We start from the raw sequence: 18,138 nt of genomic DNA, 5'->3' as shown, positions 1-18,138 counted from the left end.
CGAGCGCGAGGTTTGCGCCGCAGGGCGCTCGCAGCCTTCCCAGGAGCGGGTGGGCGACCTCATTAAAACACACCGCTCCCTCCCCGAAAGCTGGGGTAAGCGACGGAGCGACTTCCTCGGCGCCGCTGCTGGACCACCTCGACGGAGGCCCCCCCAAATCAGCGCCACCCCACTTACTTTCAGCTCAAGGCGCAGGTATCTCGAGGCCCTTCGAGAAAACAAGCCAAGCTGCCCGCGTTCATCCGGGGAAGGAAGCCGCTTAGCCCCCGGCGCTGTCGAAGGCGCCCTTTTCCCCACGAGAGGGTTAGCGCGGTGCGGGCACGCTGCCGACGAGCGGCAAACTGGCTGTTTTGCCAGCGGGGATGCTGAGGAGGAGAAGGAGGAGGAGGAAGAGGAGGAGAAAATCAGCCGCTCGCACGCCAGCCTTCACCCCTGCTCAGCCGAGATGCCAGGCTCGCTTCTCGCAACGCCACCGCTCGCTTTGCGAGCTTCATCTTCTGCAGCTTTACTCCGGATCCTTGCGGAGCCGGGAAGCGCGCGTGCCTGCTGCCGAGGCCTGCCGACCACCCTCCGCGGTCACGTCTCCTAGCCCGAGAAACACTTTTCTAGTGAGAATTCACACCGAACCCTCCCCTGCATCCGACGTCCTACACGGGAAACGGGTCTTGGAAGAAAAGAGGAACGCAGCAAAATCTGATGATCGGCCCAATGCCGGGGGAGCCGCCGCTACAAGCCTTAAGGACGCTGCGGCCGAGAAGAGCACAAAGCTTCCAGCTCCCCGTTAAACACGTTGGCAAGACCAAAACGAGCCTTTTCCTCAAGCACTGCTCCTTTAAATTAAAAGGGCGCGAGACTCCCATCCAGCGCTTTAGGCTAGATTATACAAACCAGACGGTTTGGGGCAGATTTACGGCCCGGCGCGCTGAGGGTGTTGGATGTGCGTGCAGTCGATAGCCCTTTTAAAGGTCAGCCGGGAGAGGTTGCAGATTCATCTTTTATGGCTATTTCACCCATCTTTTCCTTCCACAGCAGGAAAAAAACCAACCAGAGAAGCATCCGTGAAACCCGAGAAGGGCCTTGCAGTTTTGGAGGAGCCGAAACCCAGGGAGCAAAGCCAAACACGCCTAAGCAAGAGCTTGCAAACAGCTTGGTTTTAAAGCACAACCGAGCAGCTTTAGGAGCGGAGAAACCCTAACGCAGCCAGCCGGCGTTAGCATGCGAGAAGCGGCCGGAGATGCCGTGTTGCCCAGGTTCCCCATCCAACCTGGAGGAGCCAGAGCCAGGCATCAGCTCCCAGATGGGATAAAAAGAAAAAAAAAAAAATCAGGATAAAAGCCGGCATAGTCTGCAGGACAACCCCTGGAGCCCACCGCCTTCGCTTCGAAGCGCACAGCGGGGCAGGAGGCGACCGCGGTTGTGCCGCTTCTCCCTGCTCTAGGCAGCCTGAGGCAGGTTCAGAGCCGCTTTCCCCGGATTTAATACCCGACGCGAATACTCGGGCGAAGAGCAGCGGCCGCCAAGCTTTGCCGCGGCAGCTTTCCCTGCCTCGCTGCCGAGCTCGTCTTCCTGCAAGGAAGGGAACACGTCGGAGCCCGAGGCAGGGCTGCTTTGCAGGGCTGGGATGCGACGGCCCTTCGGACAACCCCGATGACGGTGATTTCACCGGAGCTCGGCCCTCGGGGAGCGTCTGAGACCGCTGCCGGGCGCGAGCTTTAAGGAGGGCACGTGAGACGCTCCAGGGAACGCGTTCCCACGGGCCACGGAGCAGCTCGCACCTTGGTCTCTCTTCTCGCAGGTGCTTGGGTCTGTAACTAAGAATCCAATAACCGAAACGGGCCCACGAGAGCACTCGGAGCTCCCCGACGTACCGTTAGGACACCTCGGATTGGTTCTAAGGCCAAGTCTTCGTAGCGGCACAAAGCCACATGCTCACTGCCGACGTTTTTTCTGCCTGCTCTGGGCTGCCTGGGGCCAAAGCCCGTTTGCAAGGGAGCTGCCGGCAGCCCCGGCGCTGCCGAGGACGGGTCTAACGTCCCGGGCTCCTACAAGAGACAAATCCCACCCTGCTACGTAGCCGTGGGCCAGCACGTTCCTCCCAAACCTGTATTTCTTGGTACCTCCAGCCCTCATCTAGCAGAAAATCATGCAGTTCCAACGTCAGGGAAGAGCGCGGACCGGCATTTAGGAAGCCGATGAGAAGCCCCGAGCAGCTCCACGGACGGCACACCGGGCGCTCAGCAGCACAAGAAGCTTTTCCCTACCCAGAAGCCGACCGGAGACCGTCAAGGAGGAAGCTCCCCAAGGCCGGCAGGTGCCGAGCTCTTACCTCTTATCGGGACGCCCAACGGATACCCAGCGAGCCGCTGCCACGAGAGCAGCCTCGAGGAAGGGACGGCCGCCGCGCGGCTCCGGCAGAGCTGTCCCGCAGCAGCGCAGCCGGTCGCCTGCTCGCAGAGCCGTCACGCAGCACGTTTCAGCTGCCGCCTTCCTCGGGCACGGTGCCGCTCTCTGGGAGACATGCGCCGCCAGCGCGGTTTGAGGCAAAAAACTGATGTCAAGCAAGTTTTCACCGGCGCTACTAGTTTCCTCTTAGAGCGGAAGAAAAAAAACCACTATTTGCAACCCGCAGATACTTTAGCTTCCCCCGCTACGCTCTCATAGCGTTAGTCAATGGAGGAAACGCTCAAAGCAGAGGATGGGACGGTGGAAGCGGCATGTTAAAACCATTCCCCCGAAACACCTGGGAAGAGCCGAGCCTCGGTTACCTCCTGCAGCATCAGGTTTGTGTTTTCCGAAACTTTTTGCTAGCCCGGGAACAGAACTCGTACGCGGTCATCTCGCTAGGAAGTGGGACTTCATGTTTTTAGGCTAAACCCTGGCTCTGCTTAGCCTTCCAAGCCCTCACATGCAAGGAAGGAAAAGAATATCGCAGCCAAGGAAGGATGTTTCTTCTCCATAAAGAATAAGCTGTGGATGGGAGGAGGGAAATCAAAAGACTTCCAAAAGGAGAAACTTCAGGATTTGCTTCTGAATGAGAAGCAAACCAGGCCAGGAACAAGAATCATCGAGATCTGGTACCACAACAAGTCACTTTTCAAACAGAAAAACGAGAGGCAGCGCCCCGATTTCCATGTGAACTGGGCGATTCCTCCGCCATCAGAGCGGAGACGGGACACGCAAGCGTCGATACCGTTCGTACTCCTCCCCGCCAACAAGCAAGTTCGTCAACTTTGAACGGAGAGACCCGTTGCCCGAAAAGGGGTAGGGGGGGAAGCTCTGCTGCTCTTCCTACGGGCTCCGCAAACGCAGCTCCCCGTAGCTCAGCCCGGGAGCTCACCAGCTCACCGCAGGTTGCGGGATCTGCTGCTCCCGGAGCGCGTCTTCGAAACGATCTCGTGAGACCGATCTCACGAGACGGGCTGGAAGGGAGAGAAAAAAGCAACGGCAGGGAGACGTAGCCGTGCTGACGCCGCCTAAGCGCGCGGCCCCGGAGATATCCGTTAGCATCCGAAGCAGAGGGACAAGCAAAGAGGAACGGGTAAGAGCCCAAGCGCAAGCTGGCAGGAAAACAGCTAATCTAGAAAACAAGCAGGAGACTAAAACCACGGAAGACGCTCAGCTCAAGGTTATCGGGAGAAGACAACTCCCAAGAGCCAGCAACACGGGCACTCCCTCGCTGCTGCCCCGCTCACAGCTCCGAAAAAGCGCAGGAAGGCGGGAGAGGATGGATCAGCGAAACCCCTGGTTTCGAAACCCCCCAAAATTGGGTTGGGCGGCGTATTCTGCCCTCCGGACCTGGCGCGGGCACAGCTCACCTCCCCAGCGCTGAACTCCGAAGCCATCCGAGCTCCGCTCGCCACAGCTGGCACAAAGCGGCGAAGGCTCCCGCAGGTCCCTGGGACGCTCGGGAGGGCGGAAGGTATTTTCCCTAAGCAAGGACCGGCGCAGTTTGAGCTGGACCTTGCCCACCGGCTCACGCTCGATCCTGCGGCACGCTGAAGCGCAGGCTCTCAGCTTGGCACGTCCCCGCACCGAGCTCAGCGCTCCGCTTTCCCCGTTCTCATGTTTCCCTGCGCTCTGGAAAAGCCGGGATCTCCTGGCTCGGGCTGCGCACGGCTGCCGTTAAACAGCCGCCCCGACACGGCTGCACTTCCAGGGCAGATTTTGGCCTCCTGCGCACGCGCCGTCGAACCCCTGAGGGTCTGCGAGACCCGGTAGCTCGCAGAGGGAAGGAGTAAAAAGCTCAGGAGCTTTTCCCGTTTACACAGCATCCCCAGCTCCGGCCTTTCACTCGGAAAAGCTGGTGGAAGCATCACGGATCATCCCACGCTTTACGCAGCAGGACCAGAACTCCGCGACAGGCTGATCGAGGCCGGCGCTGGGCGCAGACGATGCTCCTGAACCCAGCGGATTGACGGTCAGCGTGTTCCTTCTCTTGCCACTCTGGTTACTCAGCAACTCAGGCCCTTTCCTGAATTTCTCTTACGAGGAAAGGGACAAAACGAATTGCAACCGATACCGGCTACATCTGCCAACACCTGGAAAATAGAAGTTTTTTTCCACCCTCCTCTAAAGAAGTTTTGTTAAAACGCAACTCGCCGTCTCAAACTCCCTGCCCCAAAGGGCCGAAAACTGTGTTTAACTACAAGACTAGACTGTTCCCCGCAGCACGTTAATAAAGATTCCCAAAAAGAGACTTCGCGACTCTTGCAGCCTCCACGGGACATAAAGCAAGCGCAGAGAGGAAGGAAGAGAAGGAAAGTCCACAGCAAGTTTCCTTTAGGCACAAGCTGTTTCACGATTCCCTTTTCTAAGTTTTCAGGGTTTGTTTTTTTTTTTTTCAGAAATCCCCCGTGCAGGGATCGGCAACCGCACGATATCGGCCGCAGCGTGTCCCTGCCTGATCCGCCGCTCGGCTTCCCCGTTTACACAGCGTTTTTGCGGAGTTCGACACCAATTTCTCCAAATTCGTACGACATTTCGCCGCGCTTTGGCGGATGCCGCTACGCGGGCGGCGACCAGGCCGGGGCGGATTCGGCGCCGAGCTGAAGAAGCAGCTCTCTGAACGAGGTCGAGAAAAACAGGAATTAATAGCACCGAGCGCATCACATGCGACTTTCACTTCCCAAAAGCGTCTCTGCCCCAGCCCCCAGGACCCTTCTGGATTTCAGCAGCCTCCCGGCAGAGTTCGGCAGCCTCGGGAAGTGTTTTCTCCTCCACCCAAAGCAGCGCCCGCGAAGGAAGTGGGGATGAGTTTCCCTCTTTTACACCCGTTCTCCTGAAAATAAGCCGCGCGCTTCCCGGCAGACACTCTGGGAACACGCCAGGTAGGGGCACGTCAGCCGGGCTGGGACCTGTTGCCGGCACTGGACTCCCCAAAACGTCCCCCGAGGGCAGCGAGGCAAGGAACGACGCGAGCTTTCGACCCCCCCGGCCCCCAAAGTTGCCCCTCAGCAGCCTGCTGCGGCCTCCCCGCGGAGGGGGGCCGGGAGAGCAGCGCCCACGGCCCCTCGCCCGGCAGCACCCGGAAAAACTGAAGCCACAAGAAGAGTTATGCCCCCGCCACGTCATCTCGAGACCCCCCCCAAGAAGAGGGGGGACAAGGCCCCGGGGGGGGGTGTTGAAGGGGGCCCGGCCCCGGTGGGGGTGATGGTGAAGGGGGGCCCGGCCCCGGTGGGGGGGGGGGTGTCGAAGGGGGCCCGGCCCCGGTGGGGGGGATGGTGAAGGGGGGCCCGGCCCCGGTGGGGGGGGGTGTCGAAGGGGGCCCGGCCCTGGTGGGGGGGGGTGTCGAAGGGGGCCCGGCCCTGGTGGGGGGGGGGGTGTTGAAGGGGGCCCGGCCCCGGTGTGGGGGGGTGTCGAAGGGGGCCCGAGCGGCGCCCGGCCCGCGGCAGGAGGCGGCCCGGCGAGGGAAGCGAGCGGAGCGGGGCCGGGAGCGGGAGCAGCAGCAGCGGCCGCCACCGCCCCCGGGCACGGCCGGGCACCGGCCCCCGCGGGCAGCCGCTCCGCACTACGGCGGCGGCGGCGGCCCTGACCCAGCGCCCCCGGCCCGGCCCGGCCCGGCCCTACCTCCCGCCGCGCTCCCGCCGCCGCCCGCTGCCACCGGCCCAGCGGAAGTGAGCGCGGAGCGGGGCAGCGCTTCCGGGGCGCGGGGCGGGGCCGTGGGCGGGGAGGGGCGGGGCCGCGGCCATGGGCGGGGCCGCGGCCGGAGGGGGCGGGGCCAGCGGGGCGGGGCCGCGCCGAGCCCGCGCGGGGACGCGGGGACGCGGGGACACGGCGGCTCCAGGCCCCTCCCCGAGCTCCCTCCCCGCCGGGGCTGCGGAACCATCGGCCCCGAGCGCCGCCGGCCAGGTGACACGGGGGCGGCCGGCGGGGACACCCGGGGCACCCGGCGTGGGGGGCACCCGAATGGCCCCCGGGACACCACGGCCACCCCCCCGCGACCTGCCGTCAGCCAGGCCTTGAGTGGGCGGCACCCGGCGCTGCCCATCGGTCCCCGCCGCAGGGGTCCCCGTGCCACCCCACGTCACTGTCACCCATCGGGCTACGAGGAGGCCACAGCAGCTGTCCTGGGAAACCCCCGAAATGGGGCCCGAGGACGTCAAAAGCAGCTCGGGAACCTCCGGATCCCCCCACCTGGGCGGGGGCCTGCACGCCCGGGGCCTCCCCGCATGGCAAACACCACTGCCGGGCCTCCTCGCTGGCCCCCCAGGCGGTCCCCGTGTGGCGTGGCATGACGTGGCATGGCGTGACGTGGTGTGACATGACATGACATGACATGGCACGACATTGCATAGTGCAACATGATGTGGCATGATGTGACATGTCATGGTGTGATGTGACATGACATGGCATGACGTGGCATGATGTGACATGATGTGGTGTGATGTGGCATGACATGGCATGACATGATGTGGTATGATGTGACATATGTGGTGTGGCATGACATGGCATGACATGACCTGACCTGACATGTTGTGACATGTGCAACATGATGTGACGTGATGTGGCATGATGTGACATGCCATGGTGTGATGTGACATGATGTGGCATGACGTGGCATGATGTGACATGCAATGGTCTGATGTGACAAGACGTGGCATGACGTGGCATGATGTGACATGATGTGGTGTGACGTGACATGGCACGACCTGACATGACATGATGTGGCATGACATGACGTGGCATGACATGAGATGATGTGGTGTGACACGACATGATGTGGCATGATGTGGCATGATGTGGAGTGATGTGACATGATGCAGCATGATGTGACATGACATGATGTGGTGTGTCATGACATGGTGTGGCATGATGTGATGTGACGAGACATGACATGACGTGTCATGAGGTGGTGTGACATGACATGACGTGACATGATGTGGCATGATGTGGTGTGACATGACATGGCATGACGTGGCATGACGTGGAGTGATGTGACATGATGCAGCATGATGTGACATGACATGATGTGGTGTGTCATGACATGGTGTGACGTGACACGACGTGACACGCACAGCCGAGGCGCTGGCTGCCGCGTGCCCGGTCCCTGCGGGTGCCGCGGGCGCAGCTTGCTGAGCTGGGGCCGGGCCGGAGCAGCGGCGCCGTTTCGGCCGCCCCGGGCTGGGACCGGGGGCGCGGGGGGCCGGCGAGGCGTCCGCTCCCACCGCCGCTGCCCGGGCGGCCCTGACCGAGAGGCTCCGCGGTCGAACCAGCCCCGGAGGGGCCAAACCGTCCGCGGAGAAGCAGAAAACCACCACGAAACAGAGCAACGTTTCACGGCCCGCAGAGACCCAGCCAACTCGCTTCACCCAAGGCGCAGCCAGCCGGGCACGGCGAGGCGGCGGCACAGTGCGGCAGCCGCGGACGCTCCCAGCCGCCTCCCGAAACACTTTATCTGGGAAAAAAAAATAATCGAGCTGGCGACGCTGCTCTGCGCCCACGCGGGAGGGCTGCGGGCGCCCGCCGCTGCTGCCAGCCTCCCGGGTGGAGCGAGTTTGCTGGGTCTCTGCCGGGCTGCCGAGCAGCGAGCTGTGCGAGAGCCAGTTGGGGGAAGAGGAAAAGCTGCAGGATAAAGTCCCTGCCAGCAGGCAGCGGCGCTCGGCCGCCGCCAAGCCGCTTTCCCGGGATAAAACGCAATGCGGGGCAGCGGCCCGGCAGCCCCCGAGGAAAGGTCGCCGGCCGCGGCGGCGAGGTGCTGCCGCCACGGAAATTCCCGCTTCCCACAGCGCTGGCGGCTCTTCCCCCCGCCCGGGTGACCGTGCAAGGTCGCCGGGGGGCCCCTCGGCGACAGGCATCGAGGCGTTACCGCCGCCGCCACGGCTCCGTGTGTGTGTGTGGGGGGGGGGGGGGGGTGTCATGCCTGGGACTAGCTGGCCACTTTTTTGGGGGGGGGTTGCAAAGCACCCGGCGGGGGGGGGGGGGAGGCCGGGCCCGGGCACCGGCAGGGCGAAGGGAGCGGGCGAGCGGGGCGGGCTCGCTGCGGCGGCGCCGGGGGAGAGCGGGGGCCGCCGCCGCCGCCGCCGCCTGAGTCAGCAGGCGCCGCCGCGCCCGGCCGAGCGCGGAGCTTTTCGCTGCCCGATCGGGTGACAAACCCAGCAGCTATTTCCACCCTTAAGCGGTTGCGGCTTTTTGGCCGTTACCGAGCGCTTTGGTCCCCGACGTGTCGCCGCTGCGCCTTAACCGCGGTACCGGCTCTTGCCAAGGCGCCGCGCCGGCCGGGCGCTGCGGCACCTCTCCCCCCCCCCCCGGCTCTTCCTTGAACACCCGCTCCCGCCGCAGCCTCACGTTTCAGGGCGATGCGCTGCTGCAGGGCTGCTTCCCCCCCCCCACAACCCCCCCCCCAAAAACCCCCCCTGCTGAGCAGCGAAGCGTTTGCACGGGGCCGCTGGGGCTGGAGGCGGCAGCGGCGGGAGGCCCCGCGGCAACGCCGCCACCACCGCCGCAGGCTGCCGGTGCACCCGGGCTGCCCGCCGTCCGCCCCGGGCCGCCCACACCAGCTGCGGGTGGGGAGGTGGTGGAGGGGATGGTGCCCCCCACGCGGGCGAATTCGCGAGGACAGGAGGAATCAAATCGCCGCTCCCGCGTGGAGCTGCCTCCTCGCCAGTGGGGCTCCGATCCCGCTGAAACCCCCTGTCACCGGGAAGGGGCTCTGCACCCCCTGTATACCCTGCTCCCCGCCTGCCGCCCCGGCGGTCGGTGCTGACGGTTCCCGTTGCAAACGGGGAGGGGGGAGATGGGAGAAAACAGACTCCCCTCTGGGCAGGCCCCAAGGGGGGCTCCCGTGTGGGCTGTAGGTGCCTGTTGGTTGTAGGCTGTAGGTGCCTGTTGGGTGTGAATCGTAGGTGCATGTTGGGTGTGGGTTGTATGTTCTTGTTGAGTGTGGTCTGTACATACCTGTCAGGTGTGGACTGTGTGTGCCTGTTAGATGTGGGTTGTATGTACCTACTGAGTGTGGATTGTGTGTGCCTGTTTGGTGTGGGTTGTATGTACTTGTTGAGTGTGGTCTGTATGTACCTGTTGGGTGTAGACTCTGTGTGCCTGTTGGTTGTGGGTCGTATGTACCTACTGAGTGTGGGTTGTGAGTGCCTGTTTGGTGTGGGGTGTAGGTGTGTGTTGGGTGTGCGGTGTAGGTGCAGGTTGGTTGTAGGCTGTAGGTGCCTGTTGGGTGTGCATTGTACGTACCTGCTGAGTGTGAGTTGTGTGTGCCTGTTTGGTGGGGGCTGTAGGTGGGTGCTGGGTGCGGGCTGTACCTGTGTGCTGATTGGCTGGGCGGTATCGGTGTACTGATTCGCTGTGCTGATTGGCTGGGCTGTACCCGTGTGCTGATTGGCTGGGCGGTATCAGTGCACTGATTCGCTGTGCTGATTGGCTGGGCTGTACCCGTGTGCTGATTGGCTGGGCGGTATCGGTGTACTGATTCGCTGTGCTGATTGGCTGGGCTGTACCCGTGTGCTGACTGGCTGGGCTGCCGCTGTGGCCCCCGAGGCTGCGCCCTCCCCGCTGCCCCAGCGAGGGAGGAGGGGACCCCACGGCCCCACATCTCCCCCGTGTCACCTCCTCCCTGCGTGCTCTCGACCCCCAAAGGCCACCAGCTCGTGTGTCCTGGGAGGCCGATGGGGCTCAGCACCCGTCCCAGGGCAGGGAGGCAGGGGGGAGCGGGGTCTCCCCCCCCTGCACTGCCAGCACCTCCACCGCTCTGCCCCTCTCCCCGCCCTGGGGTTTCACCGCCGGGACCTCGCTGGGCCCTTCGCAGGGTGTTGGGGTTGCGGGGAGCAGCTCCGCACTCGCTGCCCGCTGCCTTTGGCGGGGCAGAGCCAGCCCGAATGCCCCTGTAGTGTCAGGGACCAGCGACAGGCCTTGTCCCTGCACGGGGAACGGCATCAGCCCAAAGTCAGGGTGCCCGTGGTGCCAGTCCTTGGGGCAGTGCAGTGTGTGGGACAGACCGACGAGCAGAGGGACAGGCAGACAACACCTGCAGGCAGGGACTGACAAAGGAGTCTGGGGGGGGTGATGCTGCCCTGCTTCCCCCCCATGCACTGCCCACGTCGTCTGGTAACCCCTCCCTGCCTCCACGCCATGCGGCATGCAGGTGCAGTGAGTTTGCAAGTCATCAGCCCAGCGTGTGGCCCTGCCGCTGGGCTGCCAGCCAGCTGCCAGGAAGTGCCCCGAGCTGGGGCTCCGTTTGCCTGCTCCCTCCTGCCTGCTCCCCAACTCTGGCTGCTGCAGCCTCAGAGCAGCCGGTGGCTCTGGGGACCAGGCAGGAATGTTCCCAGCCCTGCTGCAGAGCGGAGGGTTTGGGGATCCCGGGGAGCATCCCCTGCCCCACTGAGGAGCGAAAGGTCCCAGCCTCTTACCCTTGAGAGGGGACGTCTCTGCTCTCCCCCCCCCCCCTTCCCGGGGGTCCCACTTTGTTCCCCCCAGGGTATCTCCACTTCCCCTTCCTCTAAGGGGGGTCCCTGTGGTCCCTTCCCTGGGAGGAGAGACCTACTCCCACTCCCTCTGCCTCTCCTGGGCATCTCCACTGTCCTCCAGGGGGTTCCCACTGTGTCCCCGGGGATCCCTTCTGCCACTGAGGGGCCCCCACTGCCTTCCCGGGGGCCTTGCTCTCTGTCTCCGGGGATCCTACTCTCTGCCCAGGGGGACCCCGCTCTCCCCAGGGGTCCCTATTCCCTGCCTGGGGGGTCCCACTCCGCTCCGGGTGAACCCCATCCCTTCCCGGGGATCCTGCTCTCTGCCTGGAGTGTCCCCAATGTCCCCTGGGGGTCCCCACTCCCTTCCCGAGGGTCCCGCTCTCCCTCCCGGGCTCCCACTTTCCTCCCCAGGGTCCCGTTCTCCCACCCGCGGTCCCGCTCTCCCGCCGGGGCGGGCAGTGGGGCCCCCCGCGCCCACGGGGCGGTGCCGGTGCCGGTGCCGGTGCCGGTGGCGCTGGCTGTGCGGGGCCGGGGCGGGCCGGGGCGGCGCCGGGCCCTATAAAGGGGCGGCGGCGGCAGCGGTGCCGCAGTGAGGCGGCCGCGATGAGTCTGCTGCTGGAGACACTGCTGGGCGCCCCGGCGCCGCCGGGCCGCGCCGCCCCGCGCTCCGCCGCCTCCAGCGGCTTCCACTCGTGGTCGGCGCCGGCACCCGCATCGGGGCCGGGCCGAGCGCGGGGCGGCGGCAGCGCGGCCGCCTCCTCCACCGAGAGCCTCGACTCGCTGAACGGCGAGCCGCGGGCGCGCAACGAGAAGGAGCTGCTGCAGGCGCTCAACGACCGCTTCGCCGGCTACATCGAGCGGGTGCGGGCGCTGGAGCAGCGCAACCGGGCGCTGGCGGCCGAGGCGGCGGCGCTGCGGCAGCAGCAGGCGGGTCGCGCCGCCATGGGCGAGCTGTACTCGCGGGAGCTGCGCGACCTGCGCGCCGCCGTGCTGCGCCTGGGCGCCGAGCAGGGCCAGCTGCGGCTGGAGCGGGCGCGCCTGGCGCAGGAGGCGGCGGCGCTGCGGGCGCGCCTCGACGAGGAGGCGCGGCAGCGCGGCGAGCTGGAGGCGGCGGCCCGCGGGCTGGCGCAGCGCTCCGCGCAGGCGGAGCGGGCCCGGGGGCCGCTGGCCGAGCGCGCCCGCGCCCTGCGCGAGGAGGCGGCGCTGCTGCGGCGGCAGCACGAAGCCGAGCTGGGCGCGCTGCTGCGCGGCGCCCGCCTCGAGTCGCCGCCCGCTCCTGCCGCCGGGCCCGACCTCAGCGCGGCGCTCCGCGACCTGCGCGCCCAGCTGGAGGGCACGACGGCGCGCAGCACGCTGCAGACCGAGGACTGGTTCCGCGGTGAGCTCCCCCCCCCCCCACGGGTGCGGATCCCGCTCCGCGGGTGCGCAGCGCCGCCGCGGCGCTCCCCCCACCCCCCACCCGCCCCTCTGCACGCAGGGACCCCCCGGGCCTGCGCTCCGGGAGGGCGTTGCGGTAACCCCACCGCTGGCGGGTTCATGGACCCCCCTCGTGCAGTGCGCTTCAGGAGGGCGTTACGGTAACCCCCCTGGGTGGTGCGCTTCGGGAGGGCGTTACAGTATCCGCACCGCGGACCTGTGCATGGACTCCCCCCCCCCCCCCGCCCCATGCAGTGCGCTGCGACAGGGCGTTACGGTAACCCCACCCACCGACCCCAGCACCCCTGCTATTTTGCAGGGTGGACACCCCTCTTCCCCCCCCCCCACCCCGCGCTGCTTTTTGGAGAGGGCAGCATGACCACTGCACCCCGCGGGGCTTTTGGGTGCCGGGATAATGCTGCGGGCTTGGGGGAGATCGTACTGGTCTCTCTCCCCTGGAGTTTGGCCAGCTCGGGAGTATTTGCGGTGCGCTGCAGGGAGGGGATTATAGCGCAGTGTTGGGGGGGGGGTGCCGCATCCTTCCGGGGGGCAGGGAGCGTCCTTGCTGCGCTGCTGGGCGGGGCACTACGGTACTGAGCCGAGCGGCTCAGCACCCCGGGAGTGCGGGGAAGCGGTCAGCACCCTGGAGAGCGGCGGGGTGGTCTCGGCACTCCGGGGAGTCCCTGCTTCAGCACCCTGGAGAGCGGCCCCGTCAGCACCCCGGGGAGTCCCTGTTTCAGCACCCTGGAGAGCGCCTGGCGGGCATCAGCACCCACGGGAGTCCTCGGGGTGGTGGTGGTGGGGGGGGGTGGTCAGCACCCATGGGAGTCCTCGTGGGGGGGGGGGGGAAGGCATCCTGGGCAAAGCAGGCTCAGCACCCATGGGAGTGCTGGACGGGGCTCAGCAGCCTGCTCTGGGGCCAGCGCCCCCGCGGGGCTGAGGCTGCCGGTGCCCAGCAGCTGGGAGTGGCGGGCACTGGCCTCCGTCCCTCGGGGTGGCCTCAGGGCACTGCGGCAACCCCCTGCGGGACACGCACCCGGCAGCTGGTTGCGGTGAGGGGTGCAGGGCTGGCGGGCAGCAGAGCCCTCCTTACCCTCCAGCTGCCCGCTCAAGGACGGTGTGGCTGGCTTGCCCCTGGGCACCGAGTGTGGCAAGGGGGGGGGGGAAGCCTGGGGCTGCCATCCCCACCACTCTCAGAGCTGGAGTGAGCAAGCAGGTCTGTAGGTCGGTGAGTTTGCAGCAGGAGCTCAAGGGGAAGACCCTACTGCGGTAGGTTTGCACTGAGGAAAAAAAATCCAGACTGGACAAAAGAGCTGTCCTGTCTGTCCTGCCCAGGCACCATCCTCTCCCCAGCACCCCGCTAGCACAGCCTGAATGAGGGCCAGCTGCGCAGTGCCCCAGGGAGCCCCTGGCAGGGCTTAGTACTGCGGAGAATGTGCGCACAGAAGATTTGCAGGCTCAGGGGTTTTGGGGGTCAGCAGCCACCTCGGTTGCCCCAGAAGGGGACAGTGCAGCCTCCCTCCCTCACTTGCTGCAGCTTTTCCTTTGCCTCATTGCAGTGAGGCTGGACAAGCTCTCCGAATTCACCAAGGTGAACACGGATGCCATCCGCTCGGCCCAGGAGGAGATCAGCGAGTACCGCCGTCAGCTCCAGTCCAAGACCACTGAGCTCGATGCCCTCAAAGGGACCCAGGAGTCACTGGAGAAGCAGAGGCAGGACTCGGAGGAGCGCCATCATGCAGATGTCCTCTCCTACCAGGTAATGCAGTGCTAGGGATGAGGTCCCATACCTGTAGCTTCATAGTGAGGGACCATCTGGCTGCCAGGGAGGGCGGTATGGGTATTGGTCCCAGAGAAGATGATGATGGCCAGAAGCAAATACGTGGCAGTTGTGCCTGCTGCAGTCCTTTCCCAGCTCCTGCTGACAGGGTACCTAGAGCCTGAGGTTGCATCCAGACTGATGTGTCCATCACCCGCAATGGGGTTGTCACTCACGTGTCTGCCTGTCTTTGAGCTGCCTCAATGCTGCTCACAAATGCCATTGGCACTTGCTTAGAGTGCAGGCTGTATCCAAAAGATGGGAACTACAGCACAGAGGGCTTGCTCTGGGCACCACCATGCGGTGGTGGCAGTGGACTGAAACACTGCCCCCAGAGCGATGCTCCATCCCTGTCAGCACCAGCGCAGGAATTGGTGGCTGGGGTGGCCACGAGACACATCCAGAACCTAAAAATGTATCCACGGATGGAGGCTGGCCCCTGCTGAAGGGTGCTCCCACGGGGCTCAGCTCATTGCTATGCACCTCTGAGATCACACAGGGCTCCTGCTGGACAGCAGGGAGCCAGGTCCCCCAAGGGAACCAGACAAACTGAAAAATGTGTATAAAAACCGAAAAATATGTATAAATAGCTGACGGGAGGGTATCAAGAGGACAGGGCCTGACTCCTCTCAGTGGTGTCCAATGGCAGGATGAGAGGCAATGGGCACAAACCGAACACAAGAAACCACCTCTTGCCTGTGAGGGTGGTTGAACACGGGAATAGGTTGTGGAGGCTCCATCCTGGGCCACTAGGCTCCTGGGGAGCAGCATGAGGAGCAGGGCAGGCCCTGTGCGCTTTGCTTGGGGACCTGTGTGTCACTGGCTGCTCCATCTGCTGCAGGAGACCATCCAGCAGCTTGACAGCGAGCTGAGAAACAGCAAGTGGGAGATGGCGGCCCAGCTCCGGGAGTACCAGGATCTGCTCAACGTCAAAATGGCCTTGGACATTGAAATCGCTGCCTATAGGTACAGAGTTGGCAAGGGGGAGGTGGGGACTCTCAGCCATGATGTCTGTCAGGATCATTTTGGTCCCTTGCCCAGAAATGGCCTTGTCTGATCCTTGCTAACACCCGGGGCCCTGCTGTGCAAGGGGAGGCAATGCTGCCCATAGGAGCAGGGCAACGAGGCCGATGAAGATGCAGGACATGGTTGGCAGCTCCTGCTGGGGCCCTTGGTCATGGAAGGAGGTGAGAGCTGGGTGAGAGGCATTCACTGACTTTCCTGCTCTGGTCTCTTCCTGGCAGAAAGCTCTTGGAAGGGGAGGAATATCGGATCGAGACTGGCTTTGGGATGCTCTCCTTCCCAGAGGTGGCCCCCAAGGCTCCCAGCATCACCACCAGCATCAAGGTGAAGAGTGAGGAGAAAGTCAAGGTGGTGGAAAAATCAGAGAAGGAGACAGTGATTGTGGAAGAGCAGACAGAGGAAATCCAGGTGACTGAGGAGGTCACAGAGGAGGAAGAAGCTGAGAAGGAGGCTGAAGAGGAGAAGGAAGAAGAGGAGAAAGCTAAAGCAGAGGGTAAAGAAGAGGAGGCCAAGTCTCCTGCAAAAGAGGAGGCTAAATCCCCAGCTGTGAAGTCCCCAGAGAAAGCAGAGTCCCCCACAAAGGAGGAGGCCAAGAGCCCGGCTATCAAATCCCCTGAGAAACCTGCAACCCCCTCAAAGGAGGAGGCCAAGATCCCAGCTATCAAATCCCCTGAGAAACCTGCAACCCCTTCAAAGGAGGAGGCCAAAATCCCGGCTGTCAAATCCCCCGAGAAACCTGCAACCCCTTCAAAGGAAGAGGCCAAGACCCCAACTGTGAAATCCCCCGAGAAACCTGCAACCCCCTCAAAGGAAGAGGCCAAGATCCCGGCCATCAAGTCCCCAGAGAAACCTGCAACCCCCTCAAAGGAAGAGGCCAAGATCCCGGCCATCAAGTCCCCAGAGAAACCTGCAACCCCCTCAAAGGAAGAGGCCAAGATCCCGGCCATCAAGTCCCCAGAGAAACCTGCAACCCCCTCAAAGGAGGAGGCCAAGATCCCGGCCATCAAGTCCCCAGAGAAACCCGCGACCCCCTCAAAGGAAGAGGCCAAGATCCCGGCCATCAAGTCCCCAGAGAAACCCGTGACCCCCTCAAAGGAAGAGGCCAAGATCCCAGCCATCAAGTCCCCAGAGAAACCCGCGACCCCCTCAAAGGAAGAGGCCAAGATCCCAGCCATCAAGTCCCCAGAGAAACCCGCGACCCCCTCAAAGGAGGAGGCCAAGATCCCAGCCATCAAGTCCCCAGAGAAACCTGCGACCCCCTCAAAGGAGGAGGCCAAGATCCCAGCCGTCAAGTCCCCAGAGAAACCTGCGACCCCCTCAAAGGAGGAGGCCAAGATCCCAGCTGCCAAGTCCCCAGAAAAGGTCAAATCTCCTGTGAAGGAGGAGGCCAAGTCTCCAGTGAAGGAAGCAACCCCGGCCAAGGAGCCCGTTCCCTCCCCTCCGAAGGAGTCAAAAGCCCCCATGAAAGAAGAGCAGCCCAAGGAGGAGAAGGCTCCCTCCAAGCCCCGAGCTGAGGAAGGCAGGAAAGAGGAGGCCCCCAAGGCTGTCTTGGACAAGGCAGAGGAGAAGCCCAAAGAGAAGGTGGCTGCTGTGCCGGGGAAGGAGCCCACCAAACCCATGGAGGAAGGGAAGGCTGAGAAGGAGGCTCAGCCAAAGCCTCCGCAGGAGCCTGGCAAAGCGGCTGAGAAGCCAAAGGCCGAGGAGAAGAAGGAGGAACCAAAGGCGGCGAAAGCGGAGCCCAAAAAGGAGCCAGAGGAGAAACCCAAAGTTGAAGCTAAACCCAAAGATGAGCCCAAAGCCAGTAAAGAGCCTGTCAAGGCTGAGAAAGTGGCCAGCGCGGATGCCAAGGAGGGCAAAGCCCCAGAGCTGGTGCCTGCCCCGGGCAAGAAGAGCGAGAAGTGAGCAGAGCCCTGGCCCCACGGGCACCGGGAGCACCTTGGCCCCGGGAGTAGCTCCGCTGCTCTCCAAGGGCCGAGGGCAGGTGGAGGCATCGCCCACCAAGCCCGGCCTTAGCAATATGTTTGTGTGAGAGACACAGCCCCTAGCTGCCCTCCTCTGGGGGTATGTTACGATCGCTTCTGTAGCCGAATGTGATACACGCCGAGCGCCACATTTAACACTTGAATTATAACGACGGGACCGGCCCCGATGGGACCCGGCTGCCCTTCTCCAATAAGTGCATTTATTTAACGTATGTGCAATCGACAGACAGGTGCGCCGCGCAGCTCTGGGTGCCTGGGCCACGTGCCGAAGGCTAGCGGAGCCCTAATGGCCTTTTCCCCCTCCGGGGGAAACTGTCCTTTCTGCGCGGTGACGCAGGCTGGGGCTGGCTTGGGTGGACCAGGTTAGGCACAGCGTCGAAATACTCACTGAAACACGATGCGCACGAGGAGACTCAAGTCCACTCTCAGTTGCTTATGTGCAATAACCAAATAAAGTGCTTACAGAAATAGCCTGGGCTCTCGCTGTCCTGGTTGCTGGGGCGGGAGGCAATGGGGAAGGGTGGCCGCGTGCCCTAAGAGGGGTCCAGAGGGGTTGGACCACAAGCAAGAAAGGCGATCTCAGCACAGCAGCCCTACGGGGGAGCAAAGTCCTGCCACGGAGGCCTGTAACCCCCCACCAGCTGTGCCGTCGGGGCATAGCAGAGCTCCGGACTGTCTCCCGCTGCGGTGCCATGCAGGCCCCCGGGCTGGGAGTAGCTAATGCAGGCAGCCCCATCCCTGGGCAAGAGCCCAAGATGTGGAGAGCCCAAGGGGTGACGGGGGCTCTCCAGAATTAAACGGCACCGGGAACCAACCCCAATTGCCTCCCAGGGAAGGCGGCCAAGCCCCAGGCCCTGCCCGTGGCCCAGGGAGTTGGCAAAGCCAGGCGAGAGCCCCAGCTCGTGGGCCAGCGGCTTGCCTGCACGCTCCCCACAGGGGCTGGGAACGGGGCCAGCCCCCAGCCCCCCACCCTGCGAGGGCTCGTAGC

The 18,138-nt window shown here is 64.0% G+C and overlaps 2 protein-coding genes across 6 annotated transcripts in view; one reads left to right on the top strand and one right to left on the bottom strand.

Annotated features, from left to right (window-relative positions):
- The window catches only part of AP1B1 (adaptor related protein complex 1 subunit beta 1), a 32,267-nt gene extending 26,159 nt beyond the window's left edge, over nt 1-6,108 (bottom strand). For 4 of the 5 annotated variants that reach the window (XR_010885922.1, XM_067307015.1, XM_067307018.1 and 1 more), the window contains exon 1: nt 6,067-6,108. The gene's annotated coding sequence lies outside the window, so the exon portion shown is untranslated. Of the gene's footprint in view, nt 1-177; nt 870-6,066 lie in introns of those variants that run through there. The other variant, XM_067307016.1, reaches the window with a different exon arrangement.
- Nucleotides 6,109-11,513: 5,405 nt separating this feature from the next.
- NEFH (neurofilament heavy chain) lies at nt 11,514-17,600 on the top strand. Its single transcript, XM_067306955.1, has 5 exons — nt 11,514-12,288; nt 13,886-14,085; nt 14,987-15,111; nt 15,390-15,714; nt 15,844-17,600. Exons 1-5 carry the CDS (start codon nt 11,514-11,516, stop codon nt 17,068-17,070), a joined length of 2,652 nt encoding a protein of 883 aa, XP_067163056.1. The 3' UTR covers nt 17,071-17,600.
- Nucleotides 17,601-18,138: the final 538 nt, after the last annotated feature.

Source organism: Apteryx mantelli, chromosome 17 (assembly GCF_036417845.1).
Source record: "Apteryx mantelli isolate bAptMan1 chromosome 17, bAptMan1.hap1, whole genome shotgun sequence".
NCBI classification, from domain to species: Eukaryota; Metazoa; Chordata; class Aves; order Apterygiformes; family Apterygidae; genus Apteryx; species Apteryx mantelli.
The sequence above is the reverse complement of the archived record's forward strand: the minus strand, read 5'-3'. Positions and strand labels throughout refer to the sequence as shown.